At 41.4% G+C, this 15,132-nt stretch overlaps 1 protein-coding gene across 3 annotated transcripts in view; it reads left to right on the top strand.

Moving 5' to 3' along the window:
• cacnb4a (calcium channel, voltage-dependent, beta 4a subunit) overlaps positions 1 to 15,132 on the top strand; it is a 306,901-nt gene that overhangs the window by 263,347 nt on the left and 28,422 nt on the right. For all 3 annotated transcript variants that reach the window (XM_055638722.1, XM_055638724.1, XM_055638725.1), the window contains 2 exons: positions 2,041 to 2,099; positions 3,038 to 3,147. In XM_055638722.1, coding sequence (XP_055494697.1) covers positions 2,041 to 2,099; positions 3,038 to 3,147 — 169 coding nt within the window. The remainder of the gene's footprint in view (positions 1 to 2,040; positions 2,100 to 3,037; positions 3,148 to 15,132) is intronic.

Raw genomic sequence — 15,132 nt, 5'->3', positions numbered from 1 at the left:
ATGACTATCATATATTTAATCTCACAGTTCTAGGAGCTGTTACTTCACCACTAATTACGTTTTCTATTTCCCTCATGGATCATAGCTCTAAGGCAATAGGGCAGATTATTCTGCTAGGTGCTTTTAGCCTTCAATTAGTCCAACCACTCTTGTACAAAGAGTTTATGCTTGAAGTCTGCTACTAAGCATCCAGATGAAGTGACCTGCCCAACGTAGTTGGCTGAGTGTAATCCAGGCTTCAATGGTGTGGGTGTAGGCCAAGGAGAAGATACGGACATTGGCTTGCTTATACATCCCGTGAATTTGAGTGATTTTGTTGCTAGAGCATTAATGATATCTTCCCAATGAGGGTTTTGAGATTCCTGCTTCAGGTACTCCAGGCCTCAGAAGCATATCAGAGAGCAGGGATCATTGTTGTCCAATAAACCAGGAGGTTATTCCAGGCCTGAAATTTTGATGACAATGTAGAAACAAGAAACTTCAGATGCTGGTTTGTTTATACAAAAGGACAAAAAGTACTAGAGTACCTCAACGGGTCAGGCTGCATCTCTGAAGTAACATGGATGGGTGACATTTTGACTTAATGGTAGGGAAGCTACTGGAGAGAATTCTTAGGGAGTTGGTGGAATTGTGTGCAGTGAAGAAGGCTATCAAAGGGATGGACATAGATCAGTCACAGATATGGACAGGGAATTAGCAGATGGAATTAATTCAGCGAAGTTTAAAGTGTTGTACGTTGGGACGTCAAAAGTATATAGTTAATAGAGGACACTTAAACAGCATTGATGTGCAGAGGGATCTTGGGGCTCAAGCCCAAAGCTCCCTTAAAGTGGCAACGCAAGTAGATAGAGTTGTAAAGGAGGTATATCGTATGCTTGCCTACATCAATCGGGATATTGAGTGTAAGTGTCGGGCAGTCATATTGCAGTGTTATAACCTTTGCTTAGTCTACTTTTGGAGTATTTTGTATAGTTCTGATCACCTCATTGTAGAAAGGATGTGTAGGCTTTGGACAGGGTGCAGAAAGGTTTTACCAGGATACTGCCATGGATTTGAGAATATAAAATTTAAGTGGAGGTTGGATAAACTTGCACAGTTTTCTCTGGGGAATCGGAAGCTGAAAGGATATCTGGTGGAATTTTACAAAATGATTAAAGACATAGATAAGGTAGACAGAATTTTTTTCCCAGGGTGGAATTGCCAAATGCCAGAGAGTATAGTTTTACGAAGAAGAAAGTTTAAAAGAGATGTGCTGGGTAAGTGCATTACACAGAGAGTGGCAGGTGTCTGGAATGTGCTATGAATGGAGGTGGTGAAAGCAGATACAAAAGTGGCTTTTAGATAGGTACATGAATATGCAGTGTAGGAAGGAAGAATATAAATCATATGCATGCAGAAGTTTAATTTGGCATTGTGTTCATCACTAACACCATGGGCTGAAGAGCCTATTCTTGTGCTGTTCTGCTCTATGTTCTAATTCGTGAATGTATCTTGGTGACATCTCCCATTCCTGCGACTTTACTGTGGGAGGAGGAGGCGGAGGAGGAAAAATTCCAGGCAGTTTGAGCGCCATCCACATTTCCTTCCTCATGAAATTCACTCTCCTGACTTGGAATAACAATTATTGTTGTTCCTCCAGCTTTAATAGACATAAATATGGGAATTCCCTTTCGAATAACAAATGGAAGTACCTTCTAAAGGATTGAATTGCTTCAGGAAGGCACCCTCATGGAATTGAATACTTTATTGTTACATGTGACTAGGCACAGTGAAATTCTTTGCTTGCATACACAAGGTATACAAATAGTTTAAAAGTCCACCTTCTCGCTGCCATTTACAGATGGCCTATAAATCTAGCCTTGCCAACAAGTTATGCTTACCCAATTTAGCTTCCTTGTTGGTAGGAGTTTGCCTTGTTACCATAATGTCAGCTGTGCTTTAAGGCAGTTGGAAACAGAACTGTGGAAATATTGCATTATTTTAACTATGGATTTCTCATTATTCTGCATACATTCCTTGCCATCTTTTCTTCCTGCGCAGGTGACAGACATGATGCAAAAAGCACTCTTTGATTTCCTAAAGCATCGGTTTGATGGGAGGTAAGTGGAATCCCACCTCACATTTATTTTCCAGACCTTGCGATTTGACCCTTGTCATTGTGAAAAACAAATTGCAGATTTTAAACTTGCACAGTGTCTATGCGAAAATATCAAGATTTTTTTCTTTAAAAACATGCATTTTCTGGAGGAGAGTGTTTTAAGCAACTTTACCATTTTACTAAAGCACATTATTCTGCAAAAGAAAAAGTTAGATTGTGGAGAGAAAAGACTGCATTCTGAAATAAAAGTGCAGGTCCACCACCGATTTTCCGGCAACTTAAAGGCCTCTTTTAAACTGGACAAAATATGAGACTGCACTTGAAGTCCCCCCTGGAAGTTACCCCGAAAATGGCCGGGTAAGGTGGCCGATCTCGTCCTCATTGGGACTTCTGCGCCGATCGACGGGTCGAATTTTCACCCTGCGGCCGGGGCTCTGGAATTCTGGCCCAGGCAAAGCTGGCAGATCCATTCCAATAGCCAACTTCTGTTGGCGATCGGCGGGTCGAATTTGCTCCTTCCGTCTGGGGCTCTGGATCTCCGGCCCGGCCGAAGCCGGCAGATCTGTTCCCAAAGCCGACTTCTGAGGCCGACTTTGCACGTCGGTATCTCGGCTCCTCGGCAGTCTAGGCAGACTGTTCTACCGTTCTGCCATTGGACTCCTCTCGGAGACCGTGACCTCTGATAGGTCCAGCAAAACAAATCGGCTCTGGAGGTAGGGTGCTGGCAAATCAGTGATGGACCTGTACATCACTGATCTGCAGGCATCTGGACGAGAATAGGAATTTAATTTAGATAGAGGGCTTAACTATCAGACCATTCTAACATGATGCTTATTATACCAGAGGACTGATCAATAAATTAAATGCCTGTGGCAACTAATAACCATGGTTAGTGAAACTGCTTGACTGAACAGATATTGCTTGCTTTCTTTGTTATAGGATATCAATTACACGGGTGACAGCTGATATATCCCTAGCCAAGCGATCAGTTCTAAATAATCCAAGCAAGAGGACTATAATGGAGCGGTCCAATACACGATCCAGTATAGGTATGACTTGAATTGATTTGTTTCCTGTTGGTAACTTAACATGCAACATAATTTCTTCTATATCTTATAGAGGGGTACAAAATCATGAGAGGAATAGATCAGGTAGATGCACAGACTCTCTTGCCCAGAGTAGGGGGAATCGAGGACCAGAGAACATAGGTTTAAGGAGAAGGGGAAAAGATTTAATAGGAATCTGAGGGGTAACTTTTTCACACATGGGTGTGTGGAACAAGCTGCCAGAGGAGGTAGTTGAGGCTGGGACTATCCCAACGTTTAAGAAACAGTTCCATGTACATGGATAGGACAGGTTTGGAGGGATAGAGACCAAGCACAGACAGGTGGGACTAGTGTAGCTGGGACATGTTGGGCAAGTTGGGCAAAGGGCATGTTTCCATACTGTATGACTATGACTCTATTTCAATTTCGATTTTTATATCTCATAAATGCCTTGGATAGATGTTTCAGAGAACATTATAAAATGAGGCAGATATTTACCCCAATGCAATTGTTTAACTTAATTCTATGTTCGTGGAATTCCCTGCCACAGAGGGCAGTGGAGGCCAAGTCACTGGATGGATTTTAAGAGAGAGTTAGATAGAGCTCTTGGGGCTAGTGGAATCAAGGGATATGGGGAGAAGGCAGGCACGGGTTATTGATTGAGGACGATCAGCCATGATCACAATGAATGGCGGTGCTGGCTCGATGGGCAGAATGGCCTCCTTCTGCACCTATTTTCTATGTTTCTATGTTTCAAATAAATATTCCAGCGCATGTGTTGAGTTTTTTGTAAAGATTAAACAATGCAAAAACCAATAGAATTGTCCACAAATGCGCGAATTCTGAAATTAAAGCAGTTATTTCAAAGAGAATTGTGAACAGTTAGGATATGACCAGTTGTCAGAACTCAGTTTTGATTCCAACTGGAATATTGAACTGGAAGATAGACACAAAATGCTGTAGTAACTCAGGCAACATCTCTGGAGTGAAGGAATGGGTGACATTTTCGACAGAAGGAACATCACCCATTCCTTCTCCAGAGATGCTGCCTGTCCTGAAGAGTTACACCAGCATTTTGTGTCTATCTTTGATTTAAACCAGCATCTGCAATTCCTTCCTGCACAGAAATATTGAAGCTTTTGCTTTTGTATTAAGCCCTTTGTTTTATCTATTTGATGTGTTGATTGCATGGCTGTTCATTGATCACACATCCCAATGCCATTTCAATGTACATGGCACTGCATATTGATGATCTGCCTAAGGTATGGGTTGAATGCACTGATTGACTGGTAGCAAATGGCACTGAAAGTGCATTTAAAGGGCCTGTCCCACTTGGGCGATTTTTCAGCGGACTGCCGAGGAGTGTCAAGCTCGTGGCAGTCACTGAAAAACCGGCAAGTGGAACGGCGAGCGTCAAGAGTGGAACACACACACGCACACATCGCAAAGGCGGGGGCCAGGGAAAGCGGGGGAGCGCTGTCTGAAATTCACACGGTGCAAAGCCAAGGTGATACAGACACACACCGCGATGAACAGGAAGGTTAAGACGGCTAGCACAGTGTACGGTAAGTCCTTTAAAAGAGCGGGGGGGGGGGGGGGAGAAGGGGGGGAGAAGGAGTGAAAACACTTTTAAGAAGCCAGACAACTTTTAATAAGCCAGAGATACACAGATGTGAAGTTTAGCGGGCATTTAACATTACCGGTTGGTTTTCCTTGGTTCTGAAAACTCGTGCTTACGTTTTTTTCCCCCAATGAGCCAATGAAAATGCCCGGTCAGCAAAGGAGATTAACTAAAACTACCTACAGCTACCTCGACTACCTACAACTACATGGCGACCCCACTACCACTGCACCTACGACTACAAAAGTATCGATTTTCTCCATGGCGACCAATTTTTGGTCGCTGAAAAATTTTCAACATTTGAAAAATTTGCCCCGACCATACTGAAGCCGTGACTAGTTCCCAGAATGCGAGAACTCCTCGCGACCATGAAGGAGACTCACCAGAGTCAGCCAACGAACATGTGGCGATCATGAGGCGAGCGCTGTCTCCTGCAATCATCTAAAAAAGTTGCCTAAGTGGGACAGGCCCTTATCTTTGATGCACAGTACCAAGAGTGTCCGTGGAAAAACATTCTGAGGTAAATGATAGGTTGTAGATCCCTGTTACTACGGAATAGTTAAGAACAAGGATCATAATACCAGAGATAGACACAAAATGCTCCAAACTCAGCATGACAGGCAGCATCTCTGGAGAGAAGGAACTGGTGATGTTTTGGATCAAGGCTCTTCTTCAGACTGAAAGTCATGGGAAAGGGAAACGAGAGTTATAGACGATGTTGCAGAGAGATATAGAACAAAAGAATGAAGGATATGCAAAAAAGTAACAATGATAAAGGAAAAAGGCCATTGGTAGCTTTTGCTGGGTGAGAATAAGGGAATCCAGTGATTACTTGAAGTTAGAGAAATCAATATTCATACCTCTCAGTTGTGAGCTACCCAAGCGATATATGAGATGCTGTTCCTCCAATTTGCGTTTAGCCTCACTCTGACAATGGAGGAGACCTAGGATGGAAAGGTCAGTGTGGGAATGGAAAGGGGAATGAAAGTGTTTAGGAACCGGGAAATTAGGTAGGTCCAGGCAGACTGAGCGAAAGTGTTCAACGAAATGATCGCCCAGTCAACGTTTGATCTCGTCGATATAGAAGAGACCACGTCTTGAACAACAGATACAGTAGATGAGGTTGGCATACCAGCAAAGGTTATTCCTTGGAAATCTAGGGCCATGCCCTTGTTTTGTAATTAATGTGCATTTTGAAGCTTATTTTCATTTGCATGATCAGAAGAACAGCACTTTACTCTGAAGATAGACACAAAATTCTGGAATAACAGCGAAACAGGCAGCATCTCTGGATAGAAGGAATGGGTTACATTTCTGGTCGAGCCCTTCTTGAGACTGAGAGTCAGGCAAGAGGGAGACACAGCGATATGGAAACGAGACATCAAAGGGGACGAAGTTCAAGGAAAATGTAGAATAGATTATTATTGGCTAGAGGAAGCTGACAATGAAGCATTCAAATATAAAATTTAATCAGGAGGACAGTCAGACTGGTCAGAGAACAAAAATGGGGGAGGGATGGAGCGAGAGGGAAAGCAAGGGGTACTTGAAGTTAGCGAAGTCAATATTCATACTGCTGGGTTATAAGCACTTTACCCTTAACTAGATCCTACTAATTTGTACATAAAAGCAAATCATCCATCAACAAAGCAGTGAGGTTAGGCCATATTTAGCAGCTTAGATTAGATTTTCTTCTCAGCAGCATGCATTGAAAATGTGTGAGGTGCCATTGCTGCCTCTTGTACTGCAGGGGAAGGATATAACAATGGTTATGTTCATAGATTAGTAATCGAGAAGTCTATATTTATAATCTGTGAACATTAATTTGTGAACTATATTTGTAATCTGTGAACATGAATTTTATAGATCCAAGAAAATAAAAGTAAATTATTGATATATATATCTGGGAAAAAACAATCTGGTCGACTAGTGTACTTCAGGGAAGAAATGTTGCCATCCTTATCTGGGCTATATGGATTCTAGAGAGACTAATGTATTTAACTCTTAGCTATCGCTGATTTGATCCATTCAGTACGAGGCAGTTAGATGTGCAATTACTACCAGCTCTGTCAATGATGCCCATGTGAAATGATTGGGAAAACAAACAAGGCCAGCAGAGGACACAAAGTGCTGGAATAACTCAGCAGGTCAGGCAGCATCTCAGTGGTATGGATGGATGGTTTCGGGTCGTGACCTTAAGACAGTGATTGATATGTATCTATAAATATCTATCACCAGCAGTGATTTCTTCCTGGTACCTCTGGAGGCAGTGGAGCCAATATAACCATCACACAGCAGGGCACCATCATTTGCAACTGCTAAGTACTGAGCCAATTAGTTCTGCGTGGTTTGTCAACTGCTGCTGGGTACAGCCTTTTCCCAGCTAACTGAGAAAACTACAGCAGGCTAAAATAATGCTGCATTTCCTGAATCAGCAGTCTTGAACATCTATTTCTTATTTTTAGACAGATTCCCGTGTCCACTGACAGATTGAAATCTCTTTCTGAAGTAATTTTGCAATGCAAACATTAAATTATATTCAATAATCAATGTGCTTCCAAATGGATTTTTTTCTTCTCCAGAATTCTGAGAAACTACTTGGAATTCAAAGCATTCCTCATTTGCTGGATAGAAAGTTTACAAAATTAAAAATATTTCAATTACGCACATTTAAAACTGACCCAAAAAAACCTCCATGAGAAAGACCAGTACATTTTCTTGGATGTATTTTTCAGATTTTACTTTGCTAATTTTGATACCCAACAAAATAAGTTATCTTTTGATCCACAAAATTATTCGAGATGATGAACATTATCAGTTTTGCATTTGTGCAGTGTGCAAATTTTATATCTAAAGTTGCTACGATAAGCTATTCTTTGAATGCTTTGTCAGATTTCCAAGTGACTTGCATTTGCTGTCTCTTATGGGGAATGCATTGATTCCAAATTCACACCTATCAGTATTCATTTCCAATCCGGTCCCCTCTAATGCTGTGTGTGTGCATGCACAGAAACTATAGGTTCTGCATCTTCTTATGTTCAAATGATCTGGTTGGCTTTAAATATGTTTTGCATTAGATCTAGAACCACCATTTTCTCATCCTCTGTCTGAACAAAACAAATCTAATGCCCCTGTCCCACTTGGGAAACCTGAACGGAAACCTCTGGAGACTTTGTGCCCCACCCAAGGTTTCCGTGCGGTTCCCGGAGGTTCCCGGAGGTTTTTGTCAGTCTCCCTACCTGCTTCCACTACCTGCAACCACCGGCAACCACCTGCAACCCTAGGGAACCGCACAGAAACCTTGGGTGGGGCGCAAAGTCTCCAGAGGTTTCCGTTCAGGTCTCCTAAGTGGGACAGGGGCATTAGTGTTGCTGTAATTGTTGGCATCTCTTCCACCAATATTGGGCAGTAGATTTATTTTACAGATCCACGCTGGAAGTAGAAATTAAAAAAATGGAAAATAAAATAAAATAATTTGCCTCGCCAATGGATTGCATTTTATCCATTGTGTGATTCTGTCCCTGTGCAAGTAAAAATATAATGTAACATACGTGTGTGTTAACTTTACAATTGCTAGAATTAATTGTCTCTGCACCTTATTACATTTGTGCGGTTTATATCCTGCCCAACTGTCTACATGATTCATGCTATATTCGCTGCTGAGCATCCTGGGATAGTTGGGTCATACCTTTGAAACATCTTAGTATAGATAGATTATGATGGGTCAGTAATTTAAACCAGCAGCTTATGATTTGTTACCAGTTCCAATAGAAACAGCATTAATGTCCTTATCTCTGTCGTTTCCAAGAATTATCACACAAAGGACAAATATGGTATTATTTATGCCATTTAAAGTTAACGCTCTCACTTCTCAGTCAGGATGTAGTGGGTACATGATCTGCTCCTAAGAACTGAAGGGAAAATCCAAGTTGATACATTAATATAGCATTGGTGAAATGTGGCTTGTTGAATCATATAAGTTGTTAAACTAATGCCACAGAAATGATAACAAAAATAGGACTACCATCAAAATATACATTCAACACTCAAAAGTCATAAATTCTTGCTACAATGGTTCATCAATATATATAACTTTGTACACTCACACAAGCGTGTTAAAAGAACCAAAAACTATTCTGAAGGACCCCACCTAAAACATAATTTGTTATTTCCTCCTCAGATGCTGCCTGACCACCTGGGTTCCTCCAACACTTAGTGTATTACTAAATTATCTCAACAGTTGACTATTTACATTTAACTAAACATATAGCTATGCATTTATACATATCTTCAGACCTCTCAATTATACCCCACAAGCTGAACTAAATATCATTCAGTACCCTTTCCTGACACTGATCATGCACATAAATCACTTCTCCATTTATGCATCACATCTAGTGAACTGTGGAAGTGTATAAATAGTGAATATTAAGATCAGAGGGGGCAGACATACCCCCATCCATATAAACGGGACTGAGGTGGAGCGCGTCTCCAACTACAAATTTCTCGGGGTACACATCTCGGAGGATCTGTCCTGGTCCCTCAACACCTCCAAGCTGATCAAAAAGGCGCAGCAGCGCCTTTACTTCCTGAGGAGGCTCAAGAAAGCTCACCTGTCCCCCCAGATCCTGACCAACTTTTACCGCTGTACCATCAAAAGCATCCTGACCACCTGCTTCACGGTATGGTACAGCAGTTGCACCGTAGCGGTCAAGAAGGCACTACAACGGGTGGTGAAAACCGCTCAGCACATCATCGGTGCCCCGCTCCATGCCATGGATGCCCTCCACCGAAAACGGTGTCTGAGACGGGCTGGGAAGATCATTAAAGACCCCTCCCACCCCAACCATGGACTGTTTGCCCTCCTCCCATCAAGGAGGCGATACAGGAGCCTCAGGTCTCGTACCAGTAGGATGAGGAACAGCTTCTACAATAATACCATCACATTGCTGAACTCGGAGTCCCGCCGATAGACTTCTCCAGTGTCTCCGTCCACATTGTTCGATTATTGCTTGATTATTCTGTATTTTTATTTTTATTTCTATATTGCACTATACTACGGACTGATGCTAAACTGCATTTTGTTGTACCCATACTCGTATTTGTGCAATGACATTAAAGTTGAATTGAATTGAATTGAACTTAGATGAGAAAGTTTCAAACAAAACATTAGATATAATTATTTGAGTGCGACAGGATGTTGTGTTTGACGGCTAATAACTCACAATTGACTCATGTTATAATGCGTGAACCTTGGCTTTGAACCTGCGCTTGTGTCTGGATTTGGTGGTTGAAGAGCATTCAGTTTACAAGAATGGAGATGGAGCAGCGAGAGTTAAACTAGCCATCCTCGTCGCCAAATGTTCAGTTTGACGGCTAATAACTCATAATCAATTCATGCTACACTGTGTCAGTCAGTCGGTTTATTTCAAGCCAAAGTGGCTGCCTGACTCCAGCCAAGATGGCTGCAGACTGATTCCGAGGAAAACATACATTTCGGGGCAGAGCCCTCTAGTGGTGACTGTAAGGGCAGTCTTACCCAGACACATCACAGATCATTCATGTGAGGCAGAATATATGATTATGTTTGTATCAGATGGAAGGAATCAGGGGAATGATCATTCCGGTTCCCTTTGTTTTTCTTCTCTGGGCATTTGGAACAGGTCCATATTCTACAATGTGGTGATATGGTCTTAATATACAATTGAAAAACGATACAATCAAACACACCAGAATTATATCTCTTTCAATCCCTTCACACAAATTCCTCGTATTTTGCAAAACATACTTGGCTAATAAGGTATGATTATGATTATGTTGTGCATCTGGAACAAGGTGGTAGAGGTGGATACAATTATTACATTTTAAAGACACTTAAGCAGGACCATGGAAATGAAATATATGGGTCAGGCATGGGCAAGTGAGACTAGCTAGGTTAGGCAATTTGGTAGACATAGATGGGTTGGGCTCTGTGACTCTGTGACAAGTTGAGTCATTAAAATCTTACAGTACGGCACCAAAGAAAAAAAACCTGGATGCAAAGATAACTAACCACAAAATATGACAACTGAAAGGAATTTAGTTATTGCAAACTCCATATACATACTGACCCTATATCTCATAATTGAATTATCTCAACTCTGCGTCACCATAATTATATTATTTAACATATTTTCCTGAACATCAGCTGTAACATGAAACCTATTGCATGCTAATAATACTTATTAACCAACATTGTAATTACATTTATACATCCTTTTCAGTATATTCCCAAACATCATCCAACTCAGCATTAACATTTAATAAAGTTCTTAAGATTGCCCCCATTTTTGTGTCTCATCACTCTTTCCAGTATCTTGGCTTCCACTAAACATTGAATATTTCTTCTGTCTGAAGTCTGAAGTTTCAGACTTCACACAATCCCACAACAATGAATATTTCTTCTGCCTCAGTCTGAAGAAGGGTTTCGGCCCGAAACGTTGCCTATTTCCTTCGCTCCATAGATGCTGCTGCACCCGCTGAGTTTCTCCAGCTTTTTTGTGTACCAATGAATATTTCTTCTTCACTTCTGTCCCTTTGAAGGCTAGAAAATCATTGCCTCTGCCCTTCTATTTCAAGATTCTATTCAGTGCATGTAACACAGCCATCACTCTGTATTGAGCCAACATTAATAAGTCCAGGCCCTAATACATTTGGGATCTCTGTAACTTTCATGGCAATACAATCCATCAATAATCCCTCAAGGCATCCAGTTCAATCTGTTCATGGTTCAGCACATTTAATAACTCTGTGAACACCAGATGTCTTGTGGCCATTAAGCGTTTTTTCAATGCTCCTTCATAAAGTGAAATCTCATCTCTGTAGCAACATTATCTGGTTTGATTGAAACGATCTTCCTACACCACCTGCAGAATTCATGCCTTCCATCTTATCAGTGGATTTCTGAAAAGGGCACTACTAACAATCCAACACTCGGGTGAACGGTCTAGCTTATATCGCCCAAACAAATCAGAGCCTCCTTTTCTGAATTGAGGACAGTGAATATTCACGTTGTTCAATAAGTGCCAAATCATTTTTTGAAATGATTCTTTGAATCTGAGTTACTCAAAATGGACTGAGCTTTTCTAAGTTTTTGTTAATTGGATGCTGTGCTCCATAACTTTGCTTTTTACTCATCCTGCTGAGTTTCACTAACAGCTTAATCACTGACTCCTACCCAAGAATTTTTCTGTTCTAGTATCTTGTCGCAGCGGCAGCAGAATGAACACTTCCACAAGTTCTGCTGGCACCACTTGAGCAGTCAACACTGCAACCCACGACTTTCAAACAATTCTCTTCAGATTGTCTCTCTCTTCCATGTTCTTTGCCAATGTTCTTTGTTGATATTATCAACTTTTCCATGAACCACATTTCTGGTAATATCACCTCTTCGTTCATTGCCATGTAATTTCACCATAATCCTTAGATCTTTATCCCACAACAATGCTTCTATTTCCTCAGAAAGTCTAAGAAAGTTCGGCATGTCTCCAACAATTCTTATCAACAGATGCACCATCGAAAGCATCCTACATCACAACCTAGTTTTGCAACTGCACTTCCCCAAGTATGAAGAGCTGGTCATAGACTGCCGCCAGCAGGGCTGGAAGGCAAGGTGTATGCCCATCGAGGTTGGCTGTAGAGGTTTTGCTGGGCAATCACTTTGCAAAGCCTTGAGTGCACTGGGCATCAACGGAGTGGCGAGGAGAAGGGTTGTCAAGAACACCACAGAGGTGGCAGAGAAGGCCTCGAGATGGCTCTGGATCAGGAGAGAAGGTCCATGGGGAGGAGCGAATGCCACCTGAACTCACGTCGTGGTCTGATCAACCACGGCTGGGTCGCCTGGGTGAGGATGTCTGATGTTGAAAGACCCGAAACACCGAATGACCCCAGGTTACATCACTGATGATGTGTTCAGGAGCATCTATAGATGTATTTGTATCAACCCAAAGACTGTCTCGATCTACACTCCATTCTGCCTTGGGAACGCAGCCAACATAATCAAAGACCATTTACTGTACATCCTGGCCATTCCTCTTTTCTCCTTTTCTTGTTGGGCAGAAGGTACAATGGTTTGAAAGCATGTAGGATTCAGGAACTGCTTATTCCCTGCTGTTATCAAACTACTAAAAGGTCCTCCCATTTAAGGGTGTAGTACCAATCTCCCAACCTACCTCATTGCAACCTTAGAACAGTTTTTATCTGGACTTTTCCTCTATCTGTAACATGACAATGGTGTAACACTTCAGACTAATACTGAACTATTACCGATCTAACCGAACGGTATGTAACACCGAACTAATGTGATCTAACCGAACGGTATGTAACACCGAACTAATGTGCACTTCGGTATTTTTCAATTTGCACTTCCTGTTGTTCTTGTGCAAGGGGTTCGCAGGTGGGATTATACTCACATATAGTATGATTTAACTGGATAGTACGTAAACAAAGTTTTTCACTGTATCTTGGAACATATGACAATAATAAACCAAAATCAAGACCCTTGATAGTTAGATCCAAAACAGTTGCATGCTATGGCTCACTTCATTTCAATAAAGTCAAGAGTTTAGCAGCGCAGCTTGTTTGTTAGTCCAAGTTCAACATTCCACTCTAGAAGGCTTACTCAGAAATAATATTACATTACTGCAGGATTTCTTTGGGGTAGTAACATCGCCCCAGTCACTTTTGGCTGCTTCATCCATGATCTTCCCATGATCATAAGGTCAAAAATGGGAAGTTTGCTAGTGGTTGCATCATGTTTTTTTTCCACTCATAGTAGCTCAGATAATGAATGAGGCCCTATTGCAAAATTCAGGTATGGATCAATAAAATTATCCATTAGTATTCAAACTACCTTGATGCAATGACCCAGCCCTACACGAGAGCTGAACAACCATTCCCTGGCAATCAACATTACCACCATGTAATGGAGGCAGAAATGATGGTGGACTTGAAGAGGCTTTTGGATGGACACATGCAGGGAATGGATAGATATGAAACACATGCGGCAGAGAAGATTAGTTGAACTTGGCATTGTGGACCAAAGGGCCTGTTACTCTGTTGTACTCTGTTGTAGGGCCGAATGGCCTACTCCTGCACCTATTGTCTATTGTCAATGTTCTCTGTTCAGAGCATCCACTATAACACCTTGGGATCATTAATGAGCTGAAACTTAAATGTACTAACAACATACATACTGTGGCACTACATGAGAGGTTGGGCAGATTGTGGTAAGTAAATAGAACAGATCAGATAGCACCCTTAGTGAGAGAAACAAATTAATGTTTCAGGTTAATCACCTTTCATCAGAATCAAGAAAGTGAGAAAACAAGTAAGTTCAATCTGGAGCGAGGAGGGGTGGAGATTGCAAGGGGAATGTCAGTGTTGGACCGAAACCAGGATTGCCCAAGTAACACAAATGTTGTTACTGTTGTCTCATAGAAGGTGATGCAGTCATATTAATCATAGCTGAACTTTTTGGAATAGTGAAAATAATATATAATGAATGAGGGCAACCAAAGCAAACTAATGTTGAAACAGTGAGATGGAATAAAGTAGTTACTGGAAATCTGATATAGATGAGAATGCTGGAAATATGCAGCAGGTTAGATGGCAGCTGCAAAAAAATAAATAAGCTGAGTTAATATTATAGGTGAATTATCTTAAATCTGCAAAATACAAAGTACTGCAGAACTCAGCAGGCCCAGTGGTATCTGTGGAGGGAATAGACAGATAATATTTTGGTTCAGGAACCTTGTCTGAAGAAGACTCCTGACTCGAAACATCACCTGCCCATACGCTCCACAAATGTTGCCTGTCTCTCTGAGTTCATTCAGTAGTTTGCGTCTTGCTCAAGATTCCAGCATCTGCAGTTTCTTGTGCCTTCACCTTAAATTGGAATTGGCCAGTTCCACCGGTACTCAGAGGTAAGGCTAATTATTTGAAGAAGTTGAATTCAGTATTTGGTTGTGAGTGCTCCCAGCTTAGAGAATGGAATGGGAACTTTACAAGACGTCTGGTGGGATGAGATGTAGTCAAGATAGCTGTAGGATTTGAAAGGATATTGGTTGCTAGCGAAATAGAGATGTGAGATCAAGGAAAAACAATGTCTGAAAAGAAATGTGAATGAAAGAGCAAGGTGGAAATTAGCAGCAAAGGCAATGATAATGTTGCGTTCTGCACGACTATAAGAAGCAGACCAATTGGGTCATCAGTACATGTGTAATCCAACAAACTTGATCTGCATCCTCTGTGGACGTTCCCATTGTTCCCTCTACCTCTCCCCTTCTTGTTTATTACAGTTTAGTGTAATACTTGTTTAGTTTGATTATAAT

This window comes from Leucoraja erinacea, chromosome 7 (assembly GCF_028641065.1).
Source record: "Leucoraja erinacea ecotype New England chromosome 7, Leri_hhj_1, whole genome shotgun sequence".
In the NCBI taxonomy this organism is placed as follows: Eukaryota; Metazoa; Chordata; class Chondrichthyes; order Rajiformes; family Rajidae; genus Leucoraja; species Leucoraja erinaceus.
The sequence above is the reverse complement of the archived record's forward strand: the minus strand, read 5'-3'. Positions and strand labels throughout refer to the sequence as shown.